Raw genomic sequence first — 26,177 nt, 5'->3', positions numbered from 1 at the left:
ACAGAGGCCGGAATAGACCTGCTGTCATTAGGACCTCAGCGTTGTTAAAAACAGAGGCCAGAATAGACCTGCTGTCGTTAGGACCTCAGTGCTGTTAGAAACAGAGGCCAGAATAGACCTGCTGTCATTAGGACCTCAGCGTTGTTAGAAACAGAGGCTGGAATAGACCTGCTGTCGTTAGGACCTCAGCGTTGTTAAAAACAGAGGCCAGAATAGACCTGCTGTCGTTAGGACCTCAGTGCTGTTAAAAACAGAGACCAGAATAGACCTGCTGTCATTAGGACCTCAGTGCTGTTAGAAACAGAGGCCGGAATAGACCTGCTGTCGTTAGGACCTCAGTGCTGTTAAAAACAGAGACCAGAATAGACCTGCTGTCGTTAGGACCTCAGTGCTGTTAAAAACAGAGACCAGAATAGACCTGCTGTCATTAGGACCTCAGTGTTGTTAAAAACAGAGGCCGGAATAGACCTGCTGTCGTTAGGACCTCAGCGTTGTTAAAAACAGAGGCCGGAATAGACCTGCTGTCATTAGGACCTCAGTGTCGTTAAAAACAGAGGCCAGAATAGACCTGCTGTCGTTAGGACCTCAGTGTTGTTAAAAACAGAGGCCAGAATAGACCTGCTGTCGTTAGGACTGTGTGTGATGTGATCAATCACTTTATTCCAGTTCAGAATAAATAAAATATGTATTTTATTTCAACAGTTCCAACCTAGACAGATATGAGTGTTTTTAATGGAGGGTAAATAAACACGAATGGATATTTATACGGATATTTAATGCCATTGTTATTTGTTTTATGCATAAGGGCAATGAAATGTACTGATATTTATGTAAAAGTTGCATATTTTCCTAAACTCTGAGTCCCGGGAAAATACCGTGAAAGGAACGAACCGCGTAATTAAAGCAACTGATCAGACCAACGGACGCTGGGACCCTCAGGTGTCCTGAAAGACTTGGGACTAGACGTCACGTCCCTGCAAGTTATTAAAAGGCCGTACAGTCACAGCGTTTTCATCGACTTTAACAAATCAAAATCACATTTTATTTGGTCGTATACACAGAGATGTTATTGCAGGTGTTTTCTAACATCTAACAATACCCACAAAGCTGTGGGGAAGTTGATATGATTCAGTTTGCTGCCGTGACGACTGGTCTCCCGTCTCCAGCGATCAGAAGGTAAAATAAATCTAACGTCATTTCCACTGAGCGGACAAAACATTAGGAACACCTTCCTAATGTTGGGAGTTCCACCCCCCCTTTTGCCCTCAGAACAGCCTCAATTCTTCGGGACACGGACTCTACAAAGTGTTGAAAGCGTTCCTCAGGGATGCTGGTCCAAAGCTTCCCACAGTTGTATCCGGGTGTCCGTCAGCCAATGGAGGCGAGTGAGTGCTGCAACACCCCTGAAAAATCAGATTTATTTCCCCCCCCCCCCGACACAAAAAAAAGGTTGAATAGATACAGAAAGTAAATGACCTTGAAAAAGTGTAAAAGCAAAGTCAACTTGAGATCCAGTTAGTAGACAGACAACACGTTTCGTTAAACTTTATTCTCATATAAAACCATTAAATATATAGTGTCTGCAAGTGACATCAGGAGCGTGCGCACAATTACAGCCAGGCGTGCGCACGTAGAGCTGCTGCAGTACAGTAGAAGATGGCAGTCTAGTAAATATACATCTATATCTGGTATGACTATATCTACGGCAAGGCCAGGACCGATCACTGAAACACAGAAATACAGAGTGCTCTCTCTCGTCAGAACGGAGATCTGACCCTTACAGAGGGGGGGGGAGGGGAACAGGAAGGAGGAGGGAGGGGAACAGGAAGGAGGAAGGAGAGGAACAGGAAGGAGGAGGGAGAGGAACAGGAAGGAGGAGGAGGGAGGGGAACGGAGGGAGGAGGAGGGAGGGGAACAGGAAGGAGGAGAACAGGAAGGAGGAGGGAGGGGAACAGGAAGGAGGAGGGAGGGGAACAGGAAGGAGGAGGGAGGGGAACAGGAAGGAGGAGGGAGGGGAACAGGAAGGAGGAGGGAGGGGAACAGGAAGGGGGAGAACAGGAAGGAGGAGGGAGGGGAACAGGAAGGAGGAGGGAGGGGAACAGGAAGGAGGGGAACAGGAAGGAGGAGGGAGGGGAACAGGAAGGAGGAGGGAGGGGAACAGGAAGGAGGAGGGAGGGGAACAGGAAGGAGGGGAACAGGAAGGAGGGAGGGGAACAGGAAGGAGGGGAGGGGAACAGGAAGGGGAACATCCAGCAGGTAAAACATGTGCTGATATGATAAAGCGTCTCTTTCAGGTAGAAGACAAAGCTGCATCTATGTAGAGCGGACATGTCTATGCTGTGTGTTTCTACGTGGACGTGTCTATGCTGTGCGTTTCTACGTAGAGCGGGCGTGTCTATGCTGTGTGTTTCTACGTGGACGTGTCTACGCTGTGCGTTTCTACGTGGACGTGTCTACGCTGTGCATTTCTACGCGGGCGGCGTCTTGAAGGCCCCCCAGCCGTGGAAGCATCGTGTGAAGCAGTGGGGTTCGTTCCCCTTCCTGACCAGACGCAGCTTCCTGGGCGTCTCCGACTCCTTAGACCGCATGTGCTGGATGTACACCTGGAGGAGAGACAGAACCACCATTATATTACCATCTGGAGGAGAGACAGAACCACCTGGAGGAGAGACAGAACCACCATTATATTACCATCTGGAGGAGAGACAGAACCACCATTATATTACCATCTGGAGGAGAGACAGAACCACCTGGAGGAGAGACAGAACCACCATTATATTACCATCTGGAGGAGAGACAGAACCACCTGGAGGAGAGACAGAATCACCATTATATTACCATCTGGAGGAGAGACAGAACCACCATTATATTACCATCTGGAGGAGAGACAGAACCACCTGGAGGAGAGACAGAACCACCATTATATTACCACCTGGAGGAGAGACAGAACCACCATTATATTACCATCTGGAGGAGAGACAGAACCACCTGGAGGAGAGACAGAACCACCTGGAGGAGAGACAGAACCACCATTATATTACCATCTGGAGGAGAGACAGAACCACCTGGAGGAGAGACAGAACCACCTGGAGGAGAGACAGAACCACCATTATATTACCACCTGGAGGAGAGACAGAACCACCATTATATTACCATCTGGAGGAGAGACAGAACCACCTGGAGGAGAGACAGAACCACCATTATATTACCATCTGGAGGAGAGAGAACCACCTGGAGGAGAGACAGAACCACCTGGAGGAGAGACAGAACCACCATTATATTACCATCTGGAGGAGAGACAGAACCACCATTATATTACCACCTGGAGGAGAGACAGAACCACCTGGAGGAGAGACAGAACCACCATTATATTACCATCTGGAGGAGAGACAGAACCACCTGGAGGAGAGACAGAACCACGATTATATTACCACCTGGAGGAGAGACAGAACCACCATTATATTACCATCTGGAGGAGAGACAGAACCACCATTATATTACCACCTGGAGGAGAGACAGAACCACCTGGAGGAGAGACAGAACCACCATTATATTACCACCTGGAGGAGAGACAGAACCACCTGGAGGAGAGACAGAATCACCATTATATTACCATCTGGAGGAGAGACAGAACCACCATTATATTACCATCTGGAGGAGAGACAGAACCACCTGGAGGAGAGACAGAACCACCATTATATTACCACCTGGAGGAGAGACAGAACCACCATTATATTACCATCTGGAGGAGAGACAGAACCACCTGGAGGAGAGACAGAACCACCATTATATTACCATCTGGAGGAGAGACAGAACCACCTGGAGGAGAGACAGAACCACCATTATATTACCATCTGGAGGAGAGACAGAACCACCTGGAGGAGAGACAGAACCACCTGGAGGAGAGACAGAACCACCATTATATTACCATCTGGAGGAGAGACAGAACCACCATTATATTACCACCTGGAGGAGAGACAGAACCACCATTATATTACCATCTGGAGGAGAGACAGAACCACCTGGAGGAGAGACAGAATCACCATTATATTACCATCTGGAGGAGAGACAGAACCACCTGGAGGAGAGACAGAACCACCATTATATTACCATCTGGAGGAGAGACAGAACCACCTGGAGGAGAGACAGAACCACCTGGAGGAGAGACAGAACCACCATTATATTACCATCTGGAGGAGAGACAGAACCACCATTATATTACCACCTGGAGGAGAGACAGAACCACCTGGAGGAGAGACAGAACCACCTGGAGGAGAGACAGAACCACCTGGAGGAGAGACAGAACCACCATTATATTACCATCTGGAGGAGAGACAGAACCACCATTATATTACCATCTGGAGGAGAGACAGAACCATCTGGAGGAGAGACAGAACCACCATTATATTACCACCTGGAGGAGAGACAGAACCATCTGGAGGAGAGACAGAACCACCATTATATTACCACCTGGAGGAGAGACAGAACCACCATTATATTACAATCTGGAGGAGAGACAGAACCACCTGGAGGAGAGACAGAACCACCATTATATTACCATCTGGAGGAGAGACAGAACCATCTGGAGGAGAGACAGAACCACCATTATATTACCACCTGGAGGAGAGACAGAACCATCTGGAGGGGAGAGAGAACCACCATTATATTACCACCTGGAGGAGAGACAGAACCACCATTATATTACCACCTGGAGGAGAGACAGAACCACCATTATATTACAATCTGGAGGAGAGACAGAACCACCTGGAGGAGAGACAGAACCACCATTATATTACCACCTGGAGGAGAGACATAACCATCTGGAGGAGAGACAGAACCACCTGGAGGAGAGACAGAACCACCATTATATTACCATCTGGAGGAGAGACAGAACCACCATTATATTACCACCTGGAGGAGAGACAGAACCACCTGGAGGAGAGACAGAACCACCATTATATTACCATCTGGAGGAGAGACAGAACCATCTGGAGGAGAGACAGAACCACCTGGAGGAGAGACAGAACCACCATTATATTACCATCTGGAGGAGAGACAGAACCACCTGGAGGAGAGACAGAACCACCATTATATTACCACCTGGAGGAGAGACAGAACCACCTGGAGGAGAGACAGAACCACCATTATATTACCATCTGGAGGAGAGACAGAACCATCTGGAGGAGAGACAGAACCACCTGGAGTAGAGTCAGAACCACCATTATATTACCATCTGGAGGAGAGACAGAACCACCTGGAGGAGAGACAGAACCACCTGGAGGAGAGACAGAACCACCATTATATTACCATCTGGAGGAGAGACAGAACCACCTGGAGGAGAGACAGAACCACCATTATATTACCACCTGGAGGAGAGACAGAACCACCATTATATTACCACCTGGAGGAGAGACAGAACCATCTGGAGGAGAGACAGAACCACCATTATATTACCACCTGGAGGAGAGACAGAACCACCATTATATTACCATCTGGAGGAGAGACAGAACCACCTGGAGGAGAGACAGAACCACCATTATATTACCACCTGGAGGAGAGACAGAACCACCATTATATTACCACCTGGAGGAGAGACAGAACCACCTGGAGGAGAGACAGAACCACCATTATATTACCACCTGGAGGAGAGACAGAACCACCATTATATTACCATCTGGAGGAGAGACAGAACCATCTGGAGGAGAGACAGAACCACCTGGAGGAGAGACAGAACCACCATTATATTACCATCTGGAGGAGAGACAGAACCACCTGGAGGAGAGACAGAACCACCATTATATTACCACCTGGAGGAGAGACAGAACCACCATTATATTACCATCTGGAGGAGAGACAGAACCACCTGGAGGAGAGACAGAACCACCTGGAGGAGAGACAGAACCACCATTATATTACCACCTGGAGGAGAGACAATTATATTACCATCTGGAGGAGAGACAGAACCACCTGGAGGAGAGACAGAACCACCATTATATTACCATCTGGAGGAGAGACAGAACCACCATTATATTACCATCTGGAGGAGAGACAGAACTACCTGGAGGAGAGACAGAACCACCATTATATTACCATCTGGAGGAGAGACAGAACCACCTGGAGGAGAGACAGAACCACCATTATATTACCACCTGGAGGAGAGACAGAACCACCATTATATTACCATCTGGAGGAGAGACAGAACCACCTGGAGGAGAGACAGAACCACCATTATATTACCATCTGGAGGAGAGACAGAACCACCTGGAGGAGAGACAGAACCACCTGGAGGAGAGACAGAACCACCATTATATTACCATCTGGAGGAGAGACAGAACCACCTGGAGGAGAGACAGAACCACCATTATATTACCATCTGGAGGAGAGACAGAACCACCTGGAGGAGAGACAGAACCATCTGGAGGAGAGACAGAACCACCATTATATTACCATCTGGAGGAGAGACAGAACCACCATTATATTACCACCTGGAGGAGAGACAGAACCACCTGGAGGAGAGACAGAACCACCATTATATTACCACCTGGAGGAGAGACAGAACCACCTGGAGGAGAGACAGAACCACCATTATATTACCACCTGGAGGAGAGACAGAACCACCATTATATTACCACCTGGAGGAGAGACAGAACCACCTGGAGGAGAGACAGAACCACCATTATATTACCATCTGGAGGAGAGACAGAACCACCATTATATTACCATCTGGAGGAGAGACAGAACCACCTGGAGGAGAGACAGAACCACCATTATATTACCATCTGGAGGAGAGACAGAACCACCTGGAGGAGAGACAGAACCACCATTATATTACCATCTGGAGGAGAGACAGAACCACCTGGAGGAGAGACAGAACCACCTGGAGGAGAGACAGAACCACCATTATATTACCACCTGGAGGAGAGACAGAACCACCATTATATTACCATCTGGAGGAGAGACAGAACCACCTGGAGGAGAGACAGAACCACCTGGAGGAGAGACAGAACCACCATTATATTACCACCTGGAGGAGAGACAGAACCACCATTATATTACCATCTGGAGGAGAGACAGAACCACCTGGAGGAGAGACAGAACCACCTGGAGGAGAGACAGAACCACCATTATATTACCATCTGGAGGAGAGACAGAACCACCTGGAGGAGAGACAGAACCACCATTATATTACCATCTGGAGGAGAGACAGAACCACCATTATATTACCACCTGGAGGAGAGACAGAACCACCTGGAGGAGAGACAGAACCACCATTATATTACCATCTGGAGGAGAGACAGAACCACCATTATATTACCATCTGGAGGAGAGACAGAACCACCTGGAGGAGAGACAGAACCACCATTATATTACCATCTGGAGGAGAGACAGAACCACCATTATATTACCATCTGGAGGAGAGACAGAACCACCTGGAGGAGAGACAGAACCACCATTATATTACCATCTGGAGGAGAGACAGAACCACCTGGAGGAGAGACAGAACCACCATTATATTACCATCTGGAGGAGAGACAGAACCACCATTATATTACCACCTGGAGGAGAGACAGAACCACCATTATATTACCACTGGAGGAGAGACAGAACCACCTGGAGGAGAGACAGAACCACCATTATATTACCATCTGGAGGAGAGACAGAACCACCATTATATTACCATCTGGAGGAGAGACAGAACCACCATTATATTACCACCTGGAGGAGAGACAGAACCACCATTATATTACCATCTGGAGGAGAGACAGAACCACCTGGAGGAGAGACAGAACCACCATTATATTACCATCTGGAGGAGAGACAGAACCACCTGGAGGAGAGACAGAACCACCATTATATTACCATCTGGAGGAGAGACAGAACCACCATTATATTACCATCTGGAGGAGAGACAGAACCACCTGGAGGAGAGACAGAACCACCATTATATTACCACCTGGAGGAGAGACAGAACCACCATTATATTACCACCTGGAGGAGAGACAGAACCACCTGGAGGAGAGACAGAACCACCATTATATTACCATCTGGAGGAGAGACAGAACCACCTGGAGGAGAGACAGAACCACCATTATATTACCATCTGGAGGAGAGACAGAACCACCTGGAGGAGAGACAGAACCACCATTATATTACCATCTGGAGGAGAGACAGAACAACAGACTGACAGACACAGTAAAGATATAGTAAAACAATAGACTGGCAGACTCTATAAACAGTAAAGATATAGTAAAACAATAGACTGCAGACTCTAGACACAGTAAAGATATAGTAAAACAATAGACTGGCAGACTCTATACACAGTAAAGATATAGTAAAACAATAGACTGACAGACCTAACACAGTAAAGATATAGTAAAACAATAGACTGGCAGACTCTATACACAGTAAAGATATAGTAAAACAATAGACTGGCAGACTCTATACACAGTAAAGATATAGTAAAACAATAGACTGGCAGACTCTATACACAGTAAAGATATAGTAAAACAATAGACTGGCAGACACAGTAAAGATATAGTAAAACAATAGACTGGCAGACTCTATACACAGTAAAGATATAGTAAAACAATAGACTGGCAGACTCTAGACACAGTAAAGATATAGTAAAACAATAGACTGACAGACACAGTAAAGATATAGTAAAACAATAGACTGGCAGACTCTATACACAGTAAAGATATAGTAAAACTATAGACTGACAGACTCTATACACAGTAAAGATATAGTAAAACAATAGACTGACAGACTCTAGACACAGTAAAGATATAGTAAAACAATAGACTGGCAGACACAGTAAAGATATAGTAAAACTATAGACTGGCAGACTCTATACACAGTAAAGATATAGTAAAACAATAGACTGACAGACACAGTAAAGATATAGTAAAACAATAGACTGGCAGACTCAGTAAAGATATAGTAAAACAATAGACTGGCAGACACAGTAAAGATATAGTAAAACAATAGACTGGCAGACTCTATACACAGTAAAGATATAGTAAAACAATAGACTGACAGACTCTATACACAGTAAAGATATAGTAAAACAATAGACTGGCAGACTCTATACACAGTAAAGATATAGTAAAACAATAGACTGGCAGACTACAGTAAAGATATAGTAAAACAATAGACTGACAGACACAGTAAAGATATAGTAAAACTATAGACTGACAGACCACCAGTAAAGATATAGTAAAACAGGATGAGACTGACAGACCACCAGTAAAGATATAGTAAAACAATAGACTGACAGACTCTATACACAGTAAAGATATAGTAAAACTATAGACTGGCAGACTCAGTAAAGATATAGTAAAACAATAGACTGGCAGACACAGTAAAGATATAGTAAAACAATAGACTGGCAGACTCTATACACAGTAAAGATATAGTAAAACAATAGACTGACAGACTCTATACACAGTAAAGATATAGTAAAACAATAGACTGGCAGACTCTATACACAGTAAAGATATAGTAAAACAATAGACTGACAGACACAGTAAAGATATAGTAAAACAATAGACTGACAGACTCTATACACAGTAAAGATATAGTAAAACAATAGACTGGCAGACTCTATACACAGTAAAGATATAGTAAAACAATAGACTGGCAGACACAGTAAAGATATAGTAAAACTATAGACTGGCAGACTCTATACACAGTAAAGATATAGTAAAACAATAGACTGACAGACACAGTAAAGATATAGTAAAACAATAGACTGGCAGACACAGTAAAGATATAGTAAAACTATAGACTGACAGACTCTATACACAGTAAAGATATAGTAAAACAATAGACTGACAGACTCTATACACAGTAAAGATATAGTAAAACAATAGACTGGCAGACTCTATACACAGTAAAGATATAGTAAAACTATAGACTGGCAGACTCTATACACAGTAAAGATATAGTAAAACAATAGACTGACAGACTCTATACACAGTAAAGATATAGTAAAACAATAGACTGGCAGACTCTATACACAGTAAAGATATAGTAAAACAATAGACTGGCAGACACAGTAAAGATATAGTAAAACAATAGACTGGCAGACTCTATACACAGTAAAGATATAGTAAAACAATAGACTGGCAGACTCTATACACAGTAAAGATATAGTAAAACATAGACTGCAGACACAGTAAAGATATAGTAAAACTATAGAAAACAAATCATTACTGTTTGGGCGGGGGAGGGTCACATATCTCACCTGGCAGGCTTTGAGGCTGAGTTTAATTTCTACCTGACTGGTCTGAGTTCCCACCCACATGTACACCTGACAGAGACAGAGAGAGAAAACACTATTACAGGTGTAGTGTCCAGGTGTATATAGATAGACAGGTGTAGTGTCCAGGTGTATATAGATAGACAGGTGTATATAGATAGTACCAGGTGTATATAGATAGACAGGTGTAGTGTCCAGGTGTATATAGATAGACAGGTGTATATAGATAGACAGGTGTAGTGTCCAGGTGTATATAGATAGACAGGTGTAGTGTCCAGGTGTATATAGATAGACAGGTGTGTGTAGTGTCCAGGTGTATATAGATAGACAGGTGTGTGTAGTGTCCAGGTGTATATAGATAGACAGGTGTGTGTAGTGTCCAGGTGTATATAGATAGACAGGTGTGTGTAGTGTCCAGGTGTATATAGATAGACAGGTGTGTGTAGTGTCCAGGTGTATATAGATAGACAGGTGTGTGTAGTGTCCAGGTGTATATAGATAGACAGGTGTAGTGTCCAGGTGTATATAGATAGACAGGTGTAGTGTCCAGGTGTATATAGACAGGGTGTAGTGTCCAGGTGTATATAGACAGACAGGTGTAGTGTCCAGGTGTATATAGACAGACAGGTGTAGTGTCCAGGTGTATATAGACAGACAGGTGTAGTGTCCAGGTGTATATAGACAGACAGGTGTAGTGTCCAGGTGTATATAGATAGACGAGGTGTAGTGTCCAGGTGTATATAGATAGACGGGTGTAGTGTCCAGGTGTATATAGATAGACAGGTGTAGTGTCCAGGTGTATATAGATAGACAGGTGTAGTGTCCAGGTGTATATAGATAGACAGGTGTATATAGACAGACAGGTGTAGTGTCCAGGTGTATATAGACAGACAGGTGTAGTGTCCAGGTGTATATAGATAGACAGGTGTAGTGTCCAGGTGTATATAGATAGACAGGTGTAGTGTCCAGGTGTATATAGACAGACAGGTGTAGTGTCCAGGTGTATATAGACAGACAGGTGTAGTGTCCAGGTGTATATAGATAGACAGGTGTGTGTAGTGTCCAGGTGTATATAGATAGACAGGTGTATATAGATAGACAGGTGTAGTGTCCAGGTGTATATAGACAGACAGGTGTAGTGTCCAGGTGTATATAGATAGACAGGTGTAGGGTCCAGGTGTATATAGACAGACAGGTGTAGTGTCCAGGTGTATATAGATAGACAGGTGTAGGGTCCAGGTGTATATAGACAGACAGGTGTAGTGTCCAGGTGTATATAGACAGACAGGTGTAGTGTCCAGGTGTATATAGACAGACAGGTGTAGTGTCCAGGTGTATATAGACAGACAGGTGTAGGTGTCCAGGTGTATATAGATAGACAGGTGTAGTGTCCAGGTGTATATAGACAGACAGGTGTAGTGTCCAGGTGTATATAGACAGACAGGTGTAGGGTCCAGGTGTATCTACAGCTCGTCCCACCTCTTGGCCGTTGTCCAGCAGCATGATGTCATCGTCGGCCAGGTCGTCCTGACAGAAGTCGGAACATTTCTCGGACACAGCGAAGAACCCCTTCTCATTGGAGCAGCGGAACAGTCTAGCGGACTTCATGTAGTCCGCGTCCTCATCGTACGCCTTCTGACAGCCAATCCCCACCCAGAAGAAGTTCTCCGGCTCCTCCCCCTCGTTGATCACCTAGGAGACACGAGTATATAGATAGACAGCAGGTACCATGGTTACCGGTCAAACTGCCACGGTCAGAGGTTCCATGGTTACCAGTCAAACTGCCACGGTCAGAGGTTCCATGGTTACCAGTCAAACTGCCACGGTCAGAGGTTCCATGGTTACCGGTCAAACTGCCACGGTCAGAGAGAGGTTCCATGGTTACCGGTCAAACTGCCACGGTCAGAGGTTCCATGGTTACCGGTCAAACTGCCACGGTCAGAGAGAGGTTCCATGGTTACCAGTCAAACTGCCACGGTCAGAGAGAGGTTCCATGGTTACCAGTCAAACTGCCACGGTCAGAGGTTCCATGGTTACCAGTCAAACTGCCACGGTCAGAGGTTCCATGGTTACCAGTCAAACTGCCACGGTCAGAGAGAGGTTCCATGGTTACCAGTCAAACTGCCACGGTCAGAGGTTCCATGGTTACCGGTCAAACTGCCACGGTCAGAGAGAGGTTCCATGGTTACCAGTCAAACTGCCACGGTCAGAGGTTCCATGGTTACCAGTCAAACTGCCACGGTCAGAGAGAGGTTCCATGGTTACCAGTCAAACTGCCACGGTCAGAGGTTCCATGGTTACCAGTCAAACTGCCACGGTCAGAGAGAGGTTCCATGGTTACCAGTCAAACTGCCACGGTCAGAGGTTCCATGGTTACCGGTCAAACTGCCACGGTCAGAGGTTCCGTGGTTACCGGTCAAACTGCCACGGTCAGAGAGAGGTTCCATGGTTACCGGTCAAACTGCCACGGTCAGAGAGAGGTTCCATGGTTACCGGTCAAACTGCCACGGTCAGAGGTTCCATGGTTACCGGTCAAACTGCCACGGTCAGAGGTTCCATGGTTACCAGTCAAACTGCCACGGTCAGAGGTTCCATGGTTACCAGTCAAACTGCCACGGTCAGAGGTTCCATGGTTACCAGTCAAACTGCCACGGTCAGAGAGAGGTTCCATGGTTACCGGTCAAACTGCCACGGTCAGAGAGAGGTTCCATGGTTACCAGTCAAACTGCCACGGTCAGAGAGAGGTTCCATGGTTACCAGTCAAACTGCCACGGTCAGAGGTTCCATGGTTACCAGTCAAACTGCCACGGTCAGAGGTTCCATGGTTACCAGTCAAACTGCCACGGTCAGAGAGAGGTTCCATGGTTACCAGTCAAACTGCCACGGTCAGAGGTTCCATGGTTACCAGTCAAACTGCCACGGTCAGAGAGAGGTTCCATGGTTACCAGTCAAACTGCCACGGTCAGAGAGAGGTTCCATGGTTACCAGTCAAACTGCCACGGTCAGAGGTTCCATGGTTACCAGTCAAACTGCCACGGTCAGAGAGAGGTTCCATGGTTACCGGTCAAACTGCCACGGTCAGAGAGAGGTTCCATGGTTACCAGTCAAACTGCCACGGTCAGAGGTTCCATGGTTACCGGTCAAACTGCCACGGTCAGAGGTTCCATGGTTACCGGTCAAACTGCCACGGTCAGAGGTTCCATGGTTACCGGTCAAACTGCCACGGTCAGAGAGAGGTTCCATGGTTACCGGTCAAACTGCCACGGTCAGAGGTTCCATGGTTACCAGTCAAACTGCCACGGTCAGAGAGAGGTTCCATGGTTACCGGTCAAACTGCCACGGTCAGAGGTTCCATGGTTACCAGTCAAACTGCCACGGTCAGAGAGAGGTTCCATGGTTACCAGTCAAACTGCCACGGTCAGAGAGAGGTTCCATGGTTACCGGTGCAAACTGCCACGGTCAGAGGTTCCATGGTTACCAGTCAAACTGCCACGGTCAGAGAGAGGTTCCATGGTTACCGAGTCAAACTGCCACGGTCAGAGAGAGGTTCCATGGTTACCGGTCAAACTGCCACGGTCAGAGGTTCCATGGTTACCAGTCAAACTGCCACGGTCAGAGAGAGGTTCCATGGTTACCGGTCAAACTGCCACGGTCAGAGAGAGGTTCCATGGTTACCGGTCAAACTGCCACGGTCAGAGGTTCCATGGTTACCAGTCAAACTGCCACGGTCAGAGGTTCCATGGTTACCAGTCAAACTGCCACGGTCAGAGAGAGGTTCCATGGTTACCGGTCAAACTGCCACGGTCAGAGAGAGGTTCCATGGTTACCGGTCAAACTGCCACGGTCAGAGGTTCCATGGTTACCAGTCAAACTGCCACCGGTCAGAGAGAGGTTCCATGGTTACCGGTCAAACTGCCACGGTCAGAGAGAGGTTCCATGGTTACCGGTCAAACTGCCACGGTCAGAGAGAGGTTCCATGGTTACCGGTCAAACTGCCACGGTCAGAGGTTCCATGGTTACCAGTCAAACTGCCACGGTCAGAGAGAGGTTCCATGGTTACCAGTCAAACTGCCACGGTCAGAGAGAGGTTCCATGGTTACCAGTCAAACTGCCACGGTCAGAGAGAGGTTACCATGGTTACCAGTCAAACTGCCACGGTCAGAGGTTCCATGGTTACCAGTCAAACTGCCACGGTCAGAGGTTCCATGGTTACCAGTCAAACTGCCACATTAACCAGTGTATAACAGGTATAACAGACAGGTATTAAGACAGACAGGTATAACAGGTAGACAGGTATAACAGACAGATGTACCTGTTTGCTACAGGTATAAAGACAGACAGGTATAAAGACAGCCAGACAGGTATAAAGACAGCCAGACAGGTATAAAGACAGCCAGACAGGTATAAAGACAGCCAGACAGGTATAAAGACAGACAGACATAACAGACAGACAGGTATAAAGACAGATGTACCTGTTTGCTACAGGTATAAAGACAGCCAGGTATAACAGCCAGACAGGTATAAAGACAGCCAGACAGGTATAAAGACAGCCAGACAGGTATAAAGACAGCCAGACAGGTATAAAGACACAGACATAACAGACAGACAGGTATAAAGACAGACAGGTATAAAGAAAGACAGACAGGTATAACAGACAGCCAGGTATAACAGCCAGACAGGTATAAAGACAGCCAGACAGGTATAAAGACAGCCAGACAGGTATAAAGACAGACAGACAGGTATAAAGACAGACAGACAGGTATAAAGACAGACAGACAGGTATAAAGACAGATGTACCTGTTTGCTGTAGGTATAACAGACAGACAGGTATAACAGACAGACAGGTATAACAGACAGACAGGTATAACAGACAGACAGGTATAACAGGTAGACAGGTATAACAGACAGGTATAACAGACAGACAGGTATAACAGACAGACGTACCTGTTTGCTACAGGTATAAAGACAGACAGACAGGTATAAAGACAGACAGACAGGTATAAAGACAGACAGGTATAACAGACAGACAGGTATAAAGACAGACAGGTATAAAGACAGACAGGTATAACAGACAGACAGGTATAAAGACAGACAGACAGGTATAACAGACAGACAGGTATAAAGACAGACAGACAGGTATAAAGACAGACAGACAGGTATAACAGACAGACAGGTATAACAGACAGACAGGTATAAAGACAGACAGACAGGTATAACAGACAGACAGGTATAAAGACAGACAGACAGGTATAACAGACAGACAGACAGGTATAAAGACAGACAGACAGGTATAACAGACAGACAGGTATAACAGACAGACAGGTATAACAGACAGACAGGTATAACAGACAGACAGGTATAACAGACAGACAGGTATAACAGACAGACAGGTATAACAGACAGACAGGTATAACAGACAGACAGACAGGTATAACAGACAGACAGGTATAACAGACAGACAGGTATAAAGACAGACAGACAGGTATAAAGACAGCCAGACAGGTATAACAGACAGACAGGTATAAAGACAGACAGACAGGTATAAAGACAGACAGACAGGTATAAAGACAGACAGACAGGTATAAAGACAGACAGACAGGTATAACAGACAGACAGACAGGTATAACAGACAGACAGGTATAACAGACAGACAGGTATAACAGACAGACAGGTATAACAGACAGACAGACAGGTATAACAGACAGACGTACGAGCAGGTATAACAGACAGACAGGTATAAAGACAGACAGACAGGTATAACAGACAGACAGGTATAACAGACAGACAGGTATAACAGACAGACAGGTATAACAGACAGACAGGTATAAAGACAGACAGACAGGTATAAAGACAGACAGACAGGTATAACAGACAGACAGGTATAAAGACAGACAGACAGGTATAACAGACAGACAGGTATAACAGACAGACAGGTATAACAGACAGACAGGTATAACAGACAGACAGGTATAACAGACAGACAGGTATAACAGACAGACAGACAGGTATAACAGACAGACAGACAGGTATAACAGACAGACAGACAGGTATAAAGACAGACAGACAGGTATAGAAGACAGACAGACAGGTATAACAGACAGACAGGTATAACAGACAGACAGGTATAACAGACAGACAGGTATAACAGACAGACAGGTATAACAGACAGATGTACCTGTTTGCTGTAGGTTTCATCAAACAGACAGTTCATGATGTCTTCAGCCAGTTTGGCCTCATCAGGGTCAGCAGCCCGGCCCACCCAGGTATAGACTATCCCCTGGTTGTCTGTACTCTCAAAGGGCACCTACACACACACACACACACACACACACACACCCAGCCACCACACACACCCACCCCCCCCCCGACCACACACCCAGCCACACACACACACACACACACACACACCACACACCCAGACCACACACCCAGACCACACACACACACACCCAGACCACACACACACACACACACACCCAGACCACACACACACACACACCCAGACCACACACACACACACACACACACACACACACACACACACACAGACCACACACACACCCAGACCATACACACACACCCAGACCATACACACACACACACCCAGACCATACACACACACACACACACACACACACACACACACACACACACACACACACACCCAGACCACACACACACACACACCCAGACCACACACACACACACACACACACACACACACACACACACACACACACCAGTCAGTCAATACACTATTAACATGTTGGGGGATAGGGGGCAGTATTTTCACGGCCGGATAAAAAAAACGTACCCGATTTAATCTGGTTACTACTCCTGCCCAGTAACTAGAATATGCATATAATTATTGGCTTTGGATAGAAAACACCCTAAAGTTTCTAAAACTGTTTGAATGGTGTCTGTGAGTATAACAGAACTCATATGGCAGGCCAAAACCTGAGAAGATTCCATGCAGGAAGTGCCCAGTCTGACAATTTGTTTTCCTTCTGATTGCATCTCTATCGAAAATACAGCATCTGTGCTGTAACGTGACACTTTCTAAGGCTTCCATTGGCTCTCTAAAGCCTTTAGAAAGTGGAATGACGCGTCTCCTGTCTCTGGGCAAAGAACAGCAGCAGAGTTTGTAAGTGGTCAGCCTGGGGACAGTGAGACTGGAGATGCGCGTTCACGAGACCTCGCCATTTTTTTCTTTCAGTCTTTGAATGAATACAACGTTGTCCGGTTGGAATATTATCGCTATTTTACGAGAAAAATAGCATCAAAATGTATTTTAAACAGCGTTTGACATGCTTCTAAGTACGGTAATGGAATATTTAGAATTTTTTTGGCACGAAATGCGCTCGCGCGTTACCCTTCGGATAGTGACCTGAACGCACGAACAAAACGGAGGTATTTGGACATAACTATGGATTATTTGGAACCAAAACAACATTTGTTATTGAAGTAGAAGTCCTGGGAGTGCATTCTGATGAAGAACAGCAAAGGTAATCCAATTTTTCTAATAGTAGTTCTGAGTTTAGGTTGTCCCAAACTTGGAAGGTGTCAAATTAGCTAGCCTGTGATGGCCGAGCTATGTACTCAGAATATTGCAAAATGTGCTTTCACCGAAAAGCTATTTTAAAATCGGACATATCGAGTGCATAGAGGAGTTCTGTATCTATAATTCTTAAAATAATTGTTCAGTATTTTGTGAACGTTTATCGTGAGTAATTTAGTAAATTCACCGGAAGTTTGCGGTGGGCATGCTAGTTCTGAACGTCACATGCTAATGTAAAAAGCTGGTATTTGATATAAATATGAACTTGATTGAACAAAACATGCATGTATTGTATAACATAATGTCCTAGGATTGTCATCTGATGAAGATCATCAAAGGTGAGTGCTGCATTTAGCTGTCTTCTGTGTTTTGGTGACATTATATGCTAGCTTGAAAAATGGGTGTCTGATTATTTCTGGCTGGGTACTCTGCTGACATAATCTAATGTTTTGCTTTCGTTGTAAAGCCTTTTTGAAATCGGACAGTGTGGTTAGATTAACGAGAGTCTTGTCTTTAAAATGCTGTAAAATAGTCATATGTTTGAGAAATTGAAGTTATAGCATTTCTAAGGTATTTGTATTTCGCGCCACGCGATTCCACTGGCTGCTGACTACGGTGGGACGCAAACGTCCCACTGGCCCAGAGAGGTTAAGTGGCTGACATTTTACACTCTATTAAAGTTCTGAGAGGTTAAAGGTTTTTATCGGTGTGATATTTCCTGTGTTATTGAGGTCAGAAGGTCAGTGCGTCTCGGGTTAGGGGTCAGAGGTCAGTGCGTCTCAGGTTAGGGGTCAGAGGTCAGCGCGTCTCAGGTTAGGGGTCAGAGGTCAGCGCGTCTCGGGTTAGGGGTCAGTGCGTCTCAGGTTAGGGGTCAGAGGTCAGCGCGTCTCGGGTTAGGGGTCAGAGGTCAGTGCGTCTCAGGTTAGGGGTCAGTGCGTCTCAGGTTAGCGGTCAGAGGTCAGAGTGTCTCAGGTCAGTGCGTCTCAGGTTAGGGGTCAGAGGTCAGTGCGTCTCAGGTCAGAGGTCAGTGCGTCTCAGGTTAGGGGTCAGAGGTCAGTGCGTCTCAGGTTAGGGGTCAGAGGTCAGGTATATAACTGACCTTGAGGATGAAGCAGAACTCTGAGTTCAGGTTACTGGAGTCCGTTCCTATCTGGATCGTCCTAGAGGAGAGAGGAGAGAGAGAAAGAGGAGAGAGAGGAGAGAGAGAGGGGAGAGAGGAGAGAGGAGAGAGGAGAGAGAGGAGAGAGGGAGAGAGGAGAGGGAGAGAGGAGAGAGAGGAGAGAGAGGAGAGGGAGGGGAGAGGGAGGGGAGAGGGGAGAGAGGGAGAGAGGAGAAAGAGGAGAGAGGGGAGAGGGAGAGAGGAGAGAGGGAGAGAGGAGAGGGAGAGAGGAGAGAGAGGAGAGAGAGGAGAGGGAGGGGAGAGGGAGGGGAGAGAGGGAGAGAGGAGAAAGAGGAGAGAGGGGAGAGGGAGAGAGAGGGGAGAGGGAGAGAGGAGAGAGGAGAGAGAGAAAGAGGAGAGAGAGGAGAGAGGAGAGGGAGGGGAGAGAGAGGGGAGAGAGAGGGGAGAGAGAGGGGAGAGAGAGAGAGAGAGGGGAGAGAGAGAGAGAGAGGGGAGAGAGGGGAGAGAGGAGAGAGGGGAGAGGGAGGGGAGAGAGGGGAGAGGGAGAGAGGAGAGGGAGGGGAGAGAGAGAGGGGAGAGAGAGAGGGGAGAGGGGAGAGGGAGAGAGGAGAGAGAGAAAGAGGAGAGAGAGGAGAGAGAGAGGGGAGAGGGAGAGAGGAGAGGGAGGGGAGAGGGGAGAGGGAGGGGAGAGAGAGAGGGGAGAGAGAGGGAGAGAGGAGAGAGGGAGGGGAGAGAGGAGAGAGGAGAGAGAGAAAGAGGAGAGAGAGGAGAGAGAGAGGGGAGAGGGAGAGAGGAGAGAGAGGAGAGAGGGGAGAGGGAGGGGAGAGAGAGAGGGGAGAGAGAGAGGGGAGAGAGAGAGGGGAGAGGGAGAGAGGGGAGAGAGAGGAGAGAGGGGGAGAGAGGGGAGAGAGAGGAGAGAGGGAGAGGGGAGAGAGAGGGGAGAGAGGAGAGAGGGAGAGGGGAGAGAGAGGGGAGAGAGAGAGGGGAGAGGGAGAGGGGAGAGGGAGAGGGGAGAGGGGAGAGAGAGAGGGGAGGGAGAGAGGGGAGAGGGAGAGAGGAGAGAGGGAGAGAGGAGAGAGGAGAGAGGGAGAGAGAGGGAGAGAGGGAGAGAGGGAGGAGAGAGGGAGAGAGTTAACTCTTCCTCATTGAAAAACGTCTCCTCGTCACAGCCGTTCTAGAGTCACGTGACCTGGTACAGAGAGCGCTGCCATTGGTGCGTATGTGGTAGAGGGGGAGGAGGGTACCTGGTACAGAGAGCGCTGCCATTGGTGCGTATGTGGTAGAGGGGGAGGAGGGTACCTGGTACAGAGAGCGCTGCCATTGGTGCGTATGTGGTAGAGGGGGAGGAGGGTACCTGGTACAGAGAGCGCTGCCATTGGTGCGTATGTGGTAGAGGGGGGAGGAGGGTACCTGGTACAGAGAGCGCTGCCATTGGTGCGTATGTGGTAGAGGGGGAGGAGGGTACCTGGTACAGAGAGCGCTGCCATTGGTGCGTATGTGGTAGAGGGGGAGGAGGGTACCTGGTACAGAGAGCGCTGCCATTGGTGCGTATGTGGTAGAGGGGGAGGAGGGTACCTGGTACAGAGAGCGCTGCCATTGGTGCGTATGTGGTAGAGGGGGAGGAGGGTACCTGGTACAGAGAGCGCTGCCATTGGTGCGTATGTGGTAGAGGGGGAGGAGGGTACCTGGTACAGAGAGCGCTGCCATTGGTGCGTATGTGGTAGAGGGGGAGGAGGGTACCTGGTACAGAGAGCGCTGCCATTGGTGCGTATGTGGTAGAGGGGGGAGGAGGGTACCTGGTACAGAGAGCGCTGCCATTGGTGCGTATGTGGTAGAGGGGGAGGAGGGTACCTGGTACAGAGAGCGCTGCCATTGGTGCGTATGTGGTAGAGGGGGAGGAGGGTACCTGGTACAGAGAGCGCTGCCATTGGTGCGTATGTGGTAGAGGGGGAGGAGGGTACCTGGTACAGAGAGCGCTGCCATTGGTGCGTATGTGGTAGAGGGGGAGGAGGGTACCTGGTACAGAGAGCGCTGCCATTGGTGCGTATGTGGTAGAGGGGGAGGAGGGTACCTGGTACAGAGAGCGCTGCCATTGGTGCGTATGTGGTAGAGGGGGAGGAGGGTACCTGGTACAGAGAGCGCTGCCATTGGTGCGTATGTGGTAGAGGGGGAGGAGGGTACCTGGTACAGAGAGCGCTGCCATTGGTGCGTATGTGGTAGAGGGGGAGGAGGGTACCTGGTACAGAGAGCGCTGCCATTGGTGCGTATGTGGTAGAGGGGGAGGAGGGTACCTGGTACAGAGAGCGCTGCCATTGGTGCGTATGTGGTAGAGGGGGGAGGAGGGTACCTGGTACAGAGAGCGCTGCCATTGGTGCGTATGTGGTAGAGGGGGGAGGAGGGTACCTGGTACAGAGAGCGCTGCCATTGGTGCGTATGTGGTAGGGGGAGGGGGTACCTGGTACAGAGAGCGCTGCCTGGGCGATGGGGGGGGGGGGCCTGGTACAGAGAGCGCTGCCATTGGTGCGTATGTGGTAGAGGGGGAGGAGGGTACCTGGTACAGAGAGCGCTGCCATTGGTGCGTATGTGGTAGAGGGGGGAGGAGGGTACCTGGTACAGAGAGCGCTGCCATTGGTGCGTATGTGGTAGAGGGGGAGGAGGGTACCTGGTACAGAGAGCGCTGCCATTGGTGCGTATGTGGTAGAGGGGGAGGAGGGTACCTGGTACAGAGAGCGCTGCCATTGGTGCGTATGTGGTAGAGGGGGAGGAGGGTACCTGGTACAGAGAGCGCTGCCATTGGTGCGTATGTGGTAGAGGGGGAGGAGGGTACCTGGTACAGAGAGCGCTGCCATTGGTGCGTATGTGGTAGAGGGGGAGGAGGGTACCTGGTACAGAGAGCGCTGCCATTGGTGCGTATGTGGTAGAGGGGGAGGAGGGTACCTGGTACAGAGAGCGCTGCCATTGGTGCGTATGTGGTAGAGGGGGAGGAGGGTACCTGGTACAGAGAGCGCTGCCATTGGTGCGTATGTGGTAGAGGGGGAGGAGGGTACCTGGTACAGAGAGCGCTGCCATTGGTGCGTATGTGGTAGAGGGGGAGGAGGGTACCTGGTACAGAGAGCGCTGCCATTGGTGCGTATGTGGTAGAGGGGGAGGAGGGTACCTGGTACAGAGAGCGCTGCCATTGGTGCGTATGTGGTAGAGGGGGAGGAGGGTACCTGGTACAGAGAGCGCTGCCATTGGTGCGTATGTGGTAGAGGGGGGAGGGTACCTGGTACAGAGAGCGCTGCCATTGGTGCGTATGTGGTAGAGGGGGAGGAGGGTACCTGGTACAGAGAGCGCTGCCATTGGTGCGTATGTGGTAGAGGGGGAGGAGGGTACCTGGTACAGAGAGCGCTGCCATTGGTGCGTATGTGGTAGAGGGGGAGGAGGGTACCTGGTACAGAGAGCGCTGCCATTGGTGCGTATGTGGTAGAGGGGGAGGAGGGTACCTGGTACAGAGAGCGCTGCCATTGGTGCGTATGTGGTAGAGGGGGGAGGAGGGTACCTGGTACAGAGAGCGCTGCCATTGGTGCGTATGTGGTAGAGGGGGAGGAGGGTACCTGGTACAGAGAGCGCTGCCATTGGTGCGTATGTGGTAGAGGGGGAGGAGGGTACCTGGTACAGAGAGCGCTGCCATTGGTGCGTATGTGGTAGAGGGGGGAGGAGGGTACCTGGTACAGAGAGCGCTGCCATTGGTGCGTATGTGGTAGAGGGGGAGGAGGGTACCTGGTACAGAGAGCGCTGCCATTGGTGCGTATGTGGTAGAGGGGGAGGAGGGTACCTGGTACAGAGAGCGCTGCCATTGGTGCGTATGTGGTAGAGGGGGAGGAGGGTACCTGGTACAGAGAGCGCTGCCATTGGTGCGTATGTGGTAGAGGGGGGAGGAGGGTACCTGGTACAGAGAGCGCTGCCATTGGTGCGTATGTGGTAGAGGGGGAGGAGGGTACCTGGTACAGAGAGCGCTGCCATTGGTGCGTATGTGGTAGAGGGGGAGGAGGGTACCTGGTACAGAGAGCGCTGCCATTGGTGCGTATGTGGTAGAGGGGGAGGAGGGTACCTGGTACAGAGAGCGCTGCCATTGGTGCGTATGTGGTAGAGGGGGAGGAGGGTACCTGGTACAGAGAGCGCTGCCATTGGTGCGTATGTGGTAGAGGGGGAGGAGGGTACCTGGTACAGAGAGCGCTGCCATTGGTGCGTATGTGGTAGAGGGGGAGGAGGGTACCTGGTACAGAGAGCGCTGCCATTGGTGCGTATGTGGTAGAGGGGGAGGAGGGTACCTGGTACAGAGAGCGCTGCCATTGGTGCGTATGTGGTAGAGGGGGAGGAGGGTACCTGGTACAGAGAGCGCTGCCATTGGTGCGTATGTGGTAGAGGGGGAGGAGGGTACCTGGTACAGAGAGCGCTGCCATTGGTGCGTATGTGGTAGAGGGGGAGGAGGGTACCTGGTACAGAGAGCGCTGCCATTGGTGCGTATGTGGTAGAGGGGGAGGAGGGTACCTGGTACAGAGAGCGCTGCCATTGGTGCGTATGTGGTAGAGGGGGAGGAGGGTACCTGGTACAGAGAGCGCTGCCATTGGTGCGTATGTGGTAGAGGGGGAGGAGGGTACCTGGTACAGAGAGCGCTGCCATTGGTGCGTATGTGGTAGAGGGGGAGGAGGGTACCTGGTACAGAGAGCGCTGCCATTGGTGCGTATGTGGTAGAGGGGGAGGAGGGTACCTGGTACAGAGAGCGCTGCCATTGGTGCGTATGTGGTAGAGGGGGGAGGAGGGTACCTGGTACAGAGAGCGCTGCCATTGGTGCGTATGTGGTAGAGGGGGAGGAGGGTACCTGGTACAGAGAGCGCTGCCATTGGTGCGTATGTGGTAGAGGGGGAGGAGGGTACCTGGTACAGAGAGCGCTGCCATTGGTGCGTATGTGGTAGAGGGGGAGGAGGGTACCTGGTACAGAGAGCGCTGCCATTGGTGCGTATGTGGTAGAGGGGGAGGAGGGTACCTGGTACAGAGAGCGCTGCCATTGGTGCGTATGTGGTAGAGGGGGAGGAGGGTACCTGGTACAGAGAGCGCTGCCATTGGTGCGTATGTGGTAGAGGGGGAGGAGGGTACCTGGTACAGAGAGCGCTGCCATTGGTGCGTATGTGGTAGAGGGGGAGGAGGGTACCTGGTACAGAGAGCGCTGCCATTGGTGCGTATGTGGTAGAGGGGGAGGAGGGTACCTGGTACAGAGAGCGCTGCCATTGGTGCGTATGTGGTAGAGGGGGAGGAGGGTACCTGGTACAGAGAGCGCTGCCATTGGTGCGTATGTGGTAGAGGGGGAGGAGGGTACCTGGTACAGAGAGCGCTGCCATTGGTGCGTATGTGGTAGAGGGGGAGGAGGGTACCTGGTACAGAGAGCGCTGCCATTGGTGCGTATGTGGTAGAGGGGGAGGAGGGTACCTGGTACAGAGAGCGCTGCCATTGGTGCGTATGTGGTAGAGGGGGAGGAGGGTACCTGGTACAGAGAGCGCTGCCATTGGTGCGTATGTGGTAGAGGGGGAGGAGGGTACCTGGTACAGAGAGCGCTGCCATTGGTGCGTATGTGGTAGAGGGGGAGGAGGGTACCTGGTACAGAGAGCGCTGCCATTGGTGCGTATGTGGTAGAGGGGGGAGGAGGGTACCTGGTACAGAGAGCGCTGCCATTGGTGCGTATGTGGTAGAGGGGGAGGAGGGTACCTGGTACAGAGAGCGCTGCCATTGGTGCGTATGTGGTAGAGGGGGAGGAGGGTACCTGGTACAGAGAGCGCTGCCATTGGTGCGTATGTGGTAGAGGGGGAGGAGGGTACCTGGTACAGAGAGCGCTGCCATTGGTGCGTATGTGGTAGAGGGGGAGGAGGGTACCTGGTACAGAGAGCGCTGCCATTGGTGCGTATGTGGTAGAGGGGGAGGAGGGTACCTGGTACAGAGAGCGCTGCCATTGGTGCGTATGTGGTAGAGGGGGAGGAGGGTACCTGGTACAGAGAGCGCTGCCATTGGTGCGTATGTGGTAGAGGGGGAGGAGGGTACCTGGTACAGAGAGCGCTGCCATTGGTGCGTATGTGGTAGAGGGGGGAGGAGGGTACCTGGTACAGAGAGCGCTGCCATTGGTGCGTATGTGGTAGAGGGGGAGGAGGGTACCTGGTACAGAGAGCGCTGCCATTGGTGCGTATGTGGTAGAGGGGGAGGAGGGTACCTGGTACAGAGAGCGCTGCCATTGGTGCGTATGTGGTAGAGGGGGAGGAGGGTACCTGGTACAGAGAGCGCTGCCATTGGTGCGTATGTGGTAGAGGGGGAGGAGGGTACCTGGTACAGAGAGCGCTGCCATTGGTGCGTATGTGGTAGAGGGGGAGGAGGGTACCTGGTACAGAGAGCGCTGCCATTGGTGCGTATGTGGTAGAGGGGGAGGAGGGTACCTGGTACAGAGAGCGCTGCCATTGGTGCGTATGTGGTAGAGGGGGAGGAGGGTACCTGGTACAGAGAGCGCTGCCATTGGTGCGTATGTGGTAGAGGGGGAGGAGGGTACCTGGTACAGAGAGCGCTGCCATTGGTGCGTATGTGGTAGAGGGGGAGGAGGGTACCTGGTACAGAGAGCGCTGCCATTGGTGCGTATGTGGTAGAGGGGGAGGAGGGTACCTGGTACAGAGAGCGCTGCCATTGGTGCGTATGTGGTAGAGGGGGAGGAGGGTACCTGGTACAGAGAGCGCTGCCATTGGTGCGTATGTGGTAGAGGGGGAGGAGGGTACCTGGTACAGAGAGCGCTGCCATTGGTGCGTATGTGGTAGAGGGGGAGGAGGGTACCTGGTACAGAGAGCGCTGCCATTGGTGCGTATGTGGTAGAGGGAGGAGGGTACCTGGTACAGAGAGCGCTGCCATTGGTGCGTATGAGGAGGGTACCTGGTACAGAGAGCGCTGCCATTGGTGCGTATGTGGTAGAGGGGGGAGGGTACCTGGTACAGAGAGCGCTGCCATTGGTGCGTATGTGGTAGAGGCGGGGCTGAGCCGCATCGATCTTCTGTTTCCTCTTTCCTTTATGAACGATGAACTTCCTCTTGAAGTGAGACAGGAACTTGAGATTCTCCTGCTGCTGGGTCATACGGACCACCTACAGAGGACAAAACATTAGGACCAGCTACAGAGGACAAAACATTAGGACCAGCTACAGAGGACAAAACATTAGGACCAGCTACAGA

General features: G+C 49.7%; 1 protein-coding gene and 1 long non-coding RNA gene across 14 annotated transcripts in view; both read right to left on the bottom strand.

Moving 5' to 3' along the window:
- Nucleotides 1–1,530: 1,530 nt before the first annotated feature.
- The window catches only part of flii (FLII actin remodeling protein), a 114,505-nt gene continuing 89,858 nt past the window's right edge, over nucleotides 1,531–26,177 (bottom strand). The window contains 6 exon segments of the mRNA XM_082964630.1: nucleotides 1,531–2,603; nucleotides 10,247–10,312; nucleotides 11,741–11,953; nucleotides 16,437–16,565; nucleotides 18,919–18,979; nucleotides 25,935–26,089. Coding sequence (XP_082820756.1) covers nucleotides 2,469–2,603; nucleotides 10,247–10,312; nucleotides 11,741–11,953; nucleotides 16,437–16,565; nucleotides 18,919–18,979; nucleotides 25,935–26,089 — 759 coding nt within the window. The 3' untranslated portion in view covers nucleotides 1,531–2,468.
- Nucleotides 2,610–8,167, bottom strand: LOC145861716 (uncharacterized). Of its 13 annotated transcripts, XR_014381330.1 has the most exons (5): nucleotides 7,717–8,167; nucleotides 7,612–7,681; nucleotides 5,968–7,556; nucleotides 5,220–5,919; nucleotides 2,610–5,121 (listed from the first exon to the last, which is right to left on the bottom strand). It is a non-coding gene; the product is annotated as an uncharacterized LOC145861716 (long non-coding RNA). The 13 variants fall into 13 exon arrangements; XR_014381331.1 differs by having other exon boundaries at nucleotides 2,610–2,841; nucleotides 2,898–5,121; nucleotides 5,968–8,167; XR_014381332.1 differs by having other exon boundaries at nucleotides 2,610–2,932; nucleotides 3,087–5,121; nucleotides 5,968–8,167.

The sequence above is a fragment of the Salmo salar genome, chromosome 18 (assembly GCF_965601325.2).
Source record: "Salmo salar chromosome 18, fSalSal1, whole genome shotgun sequence".
Classification (NCBI taxonomy): Eukaryota; Metazoa; Chordata; class Actinopteri; order Salmoniformes; family Salmonidae; genus Salmo; species Salmo salar.
This window is presented reverse-complemented; position numbering and strand designations above follow the sequence as displayed.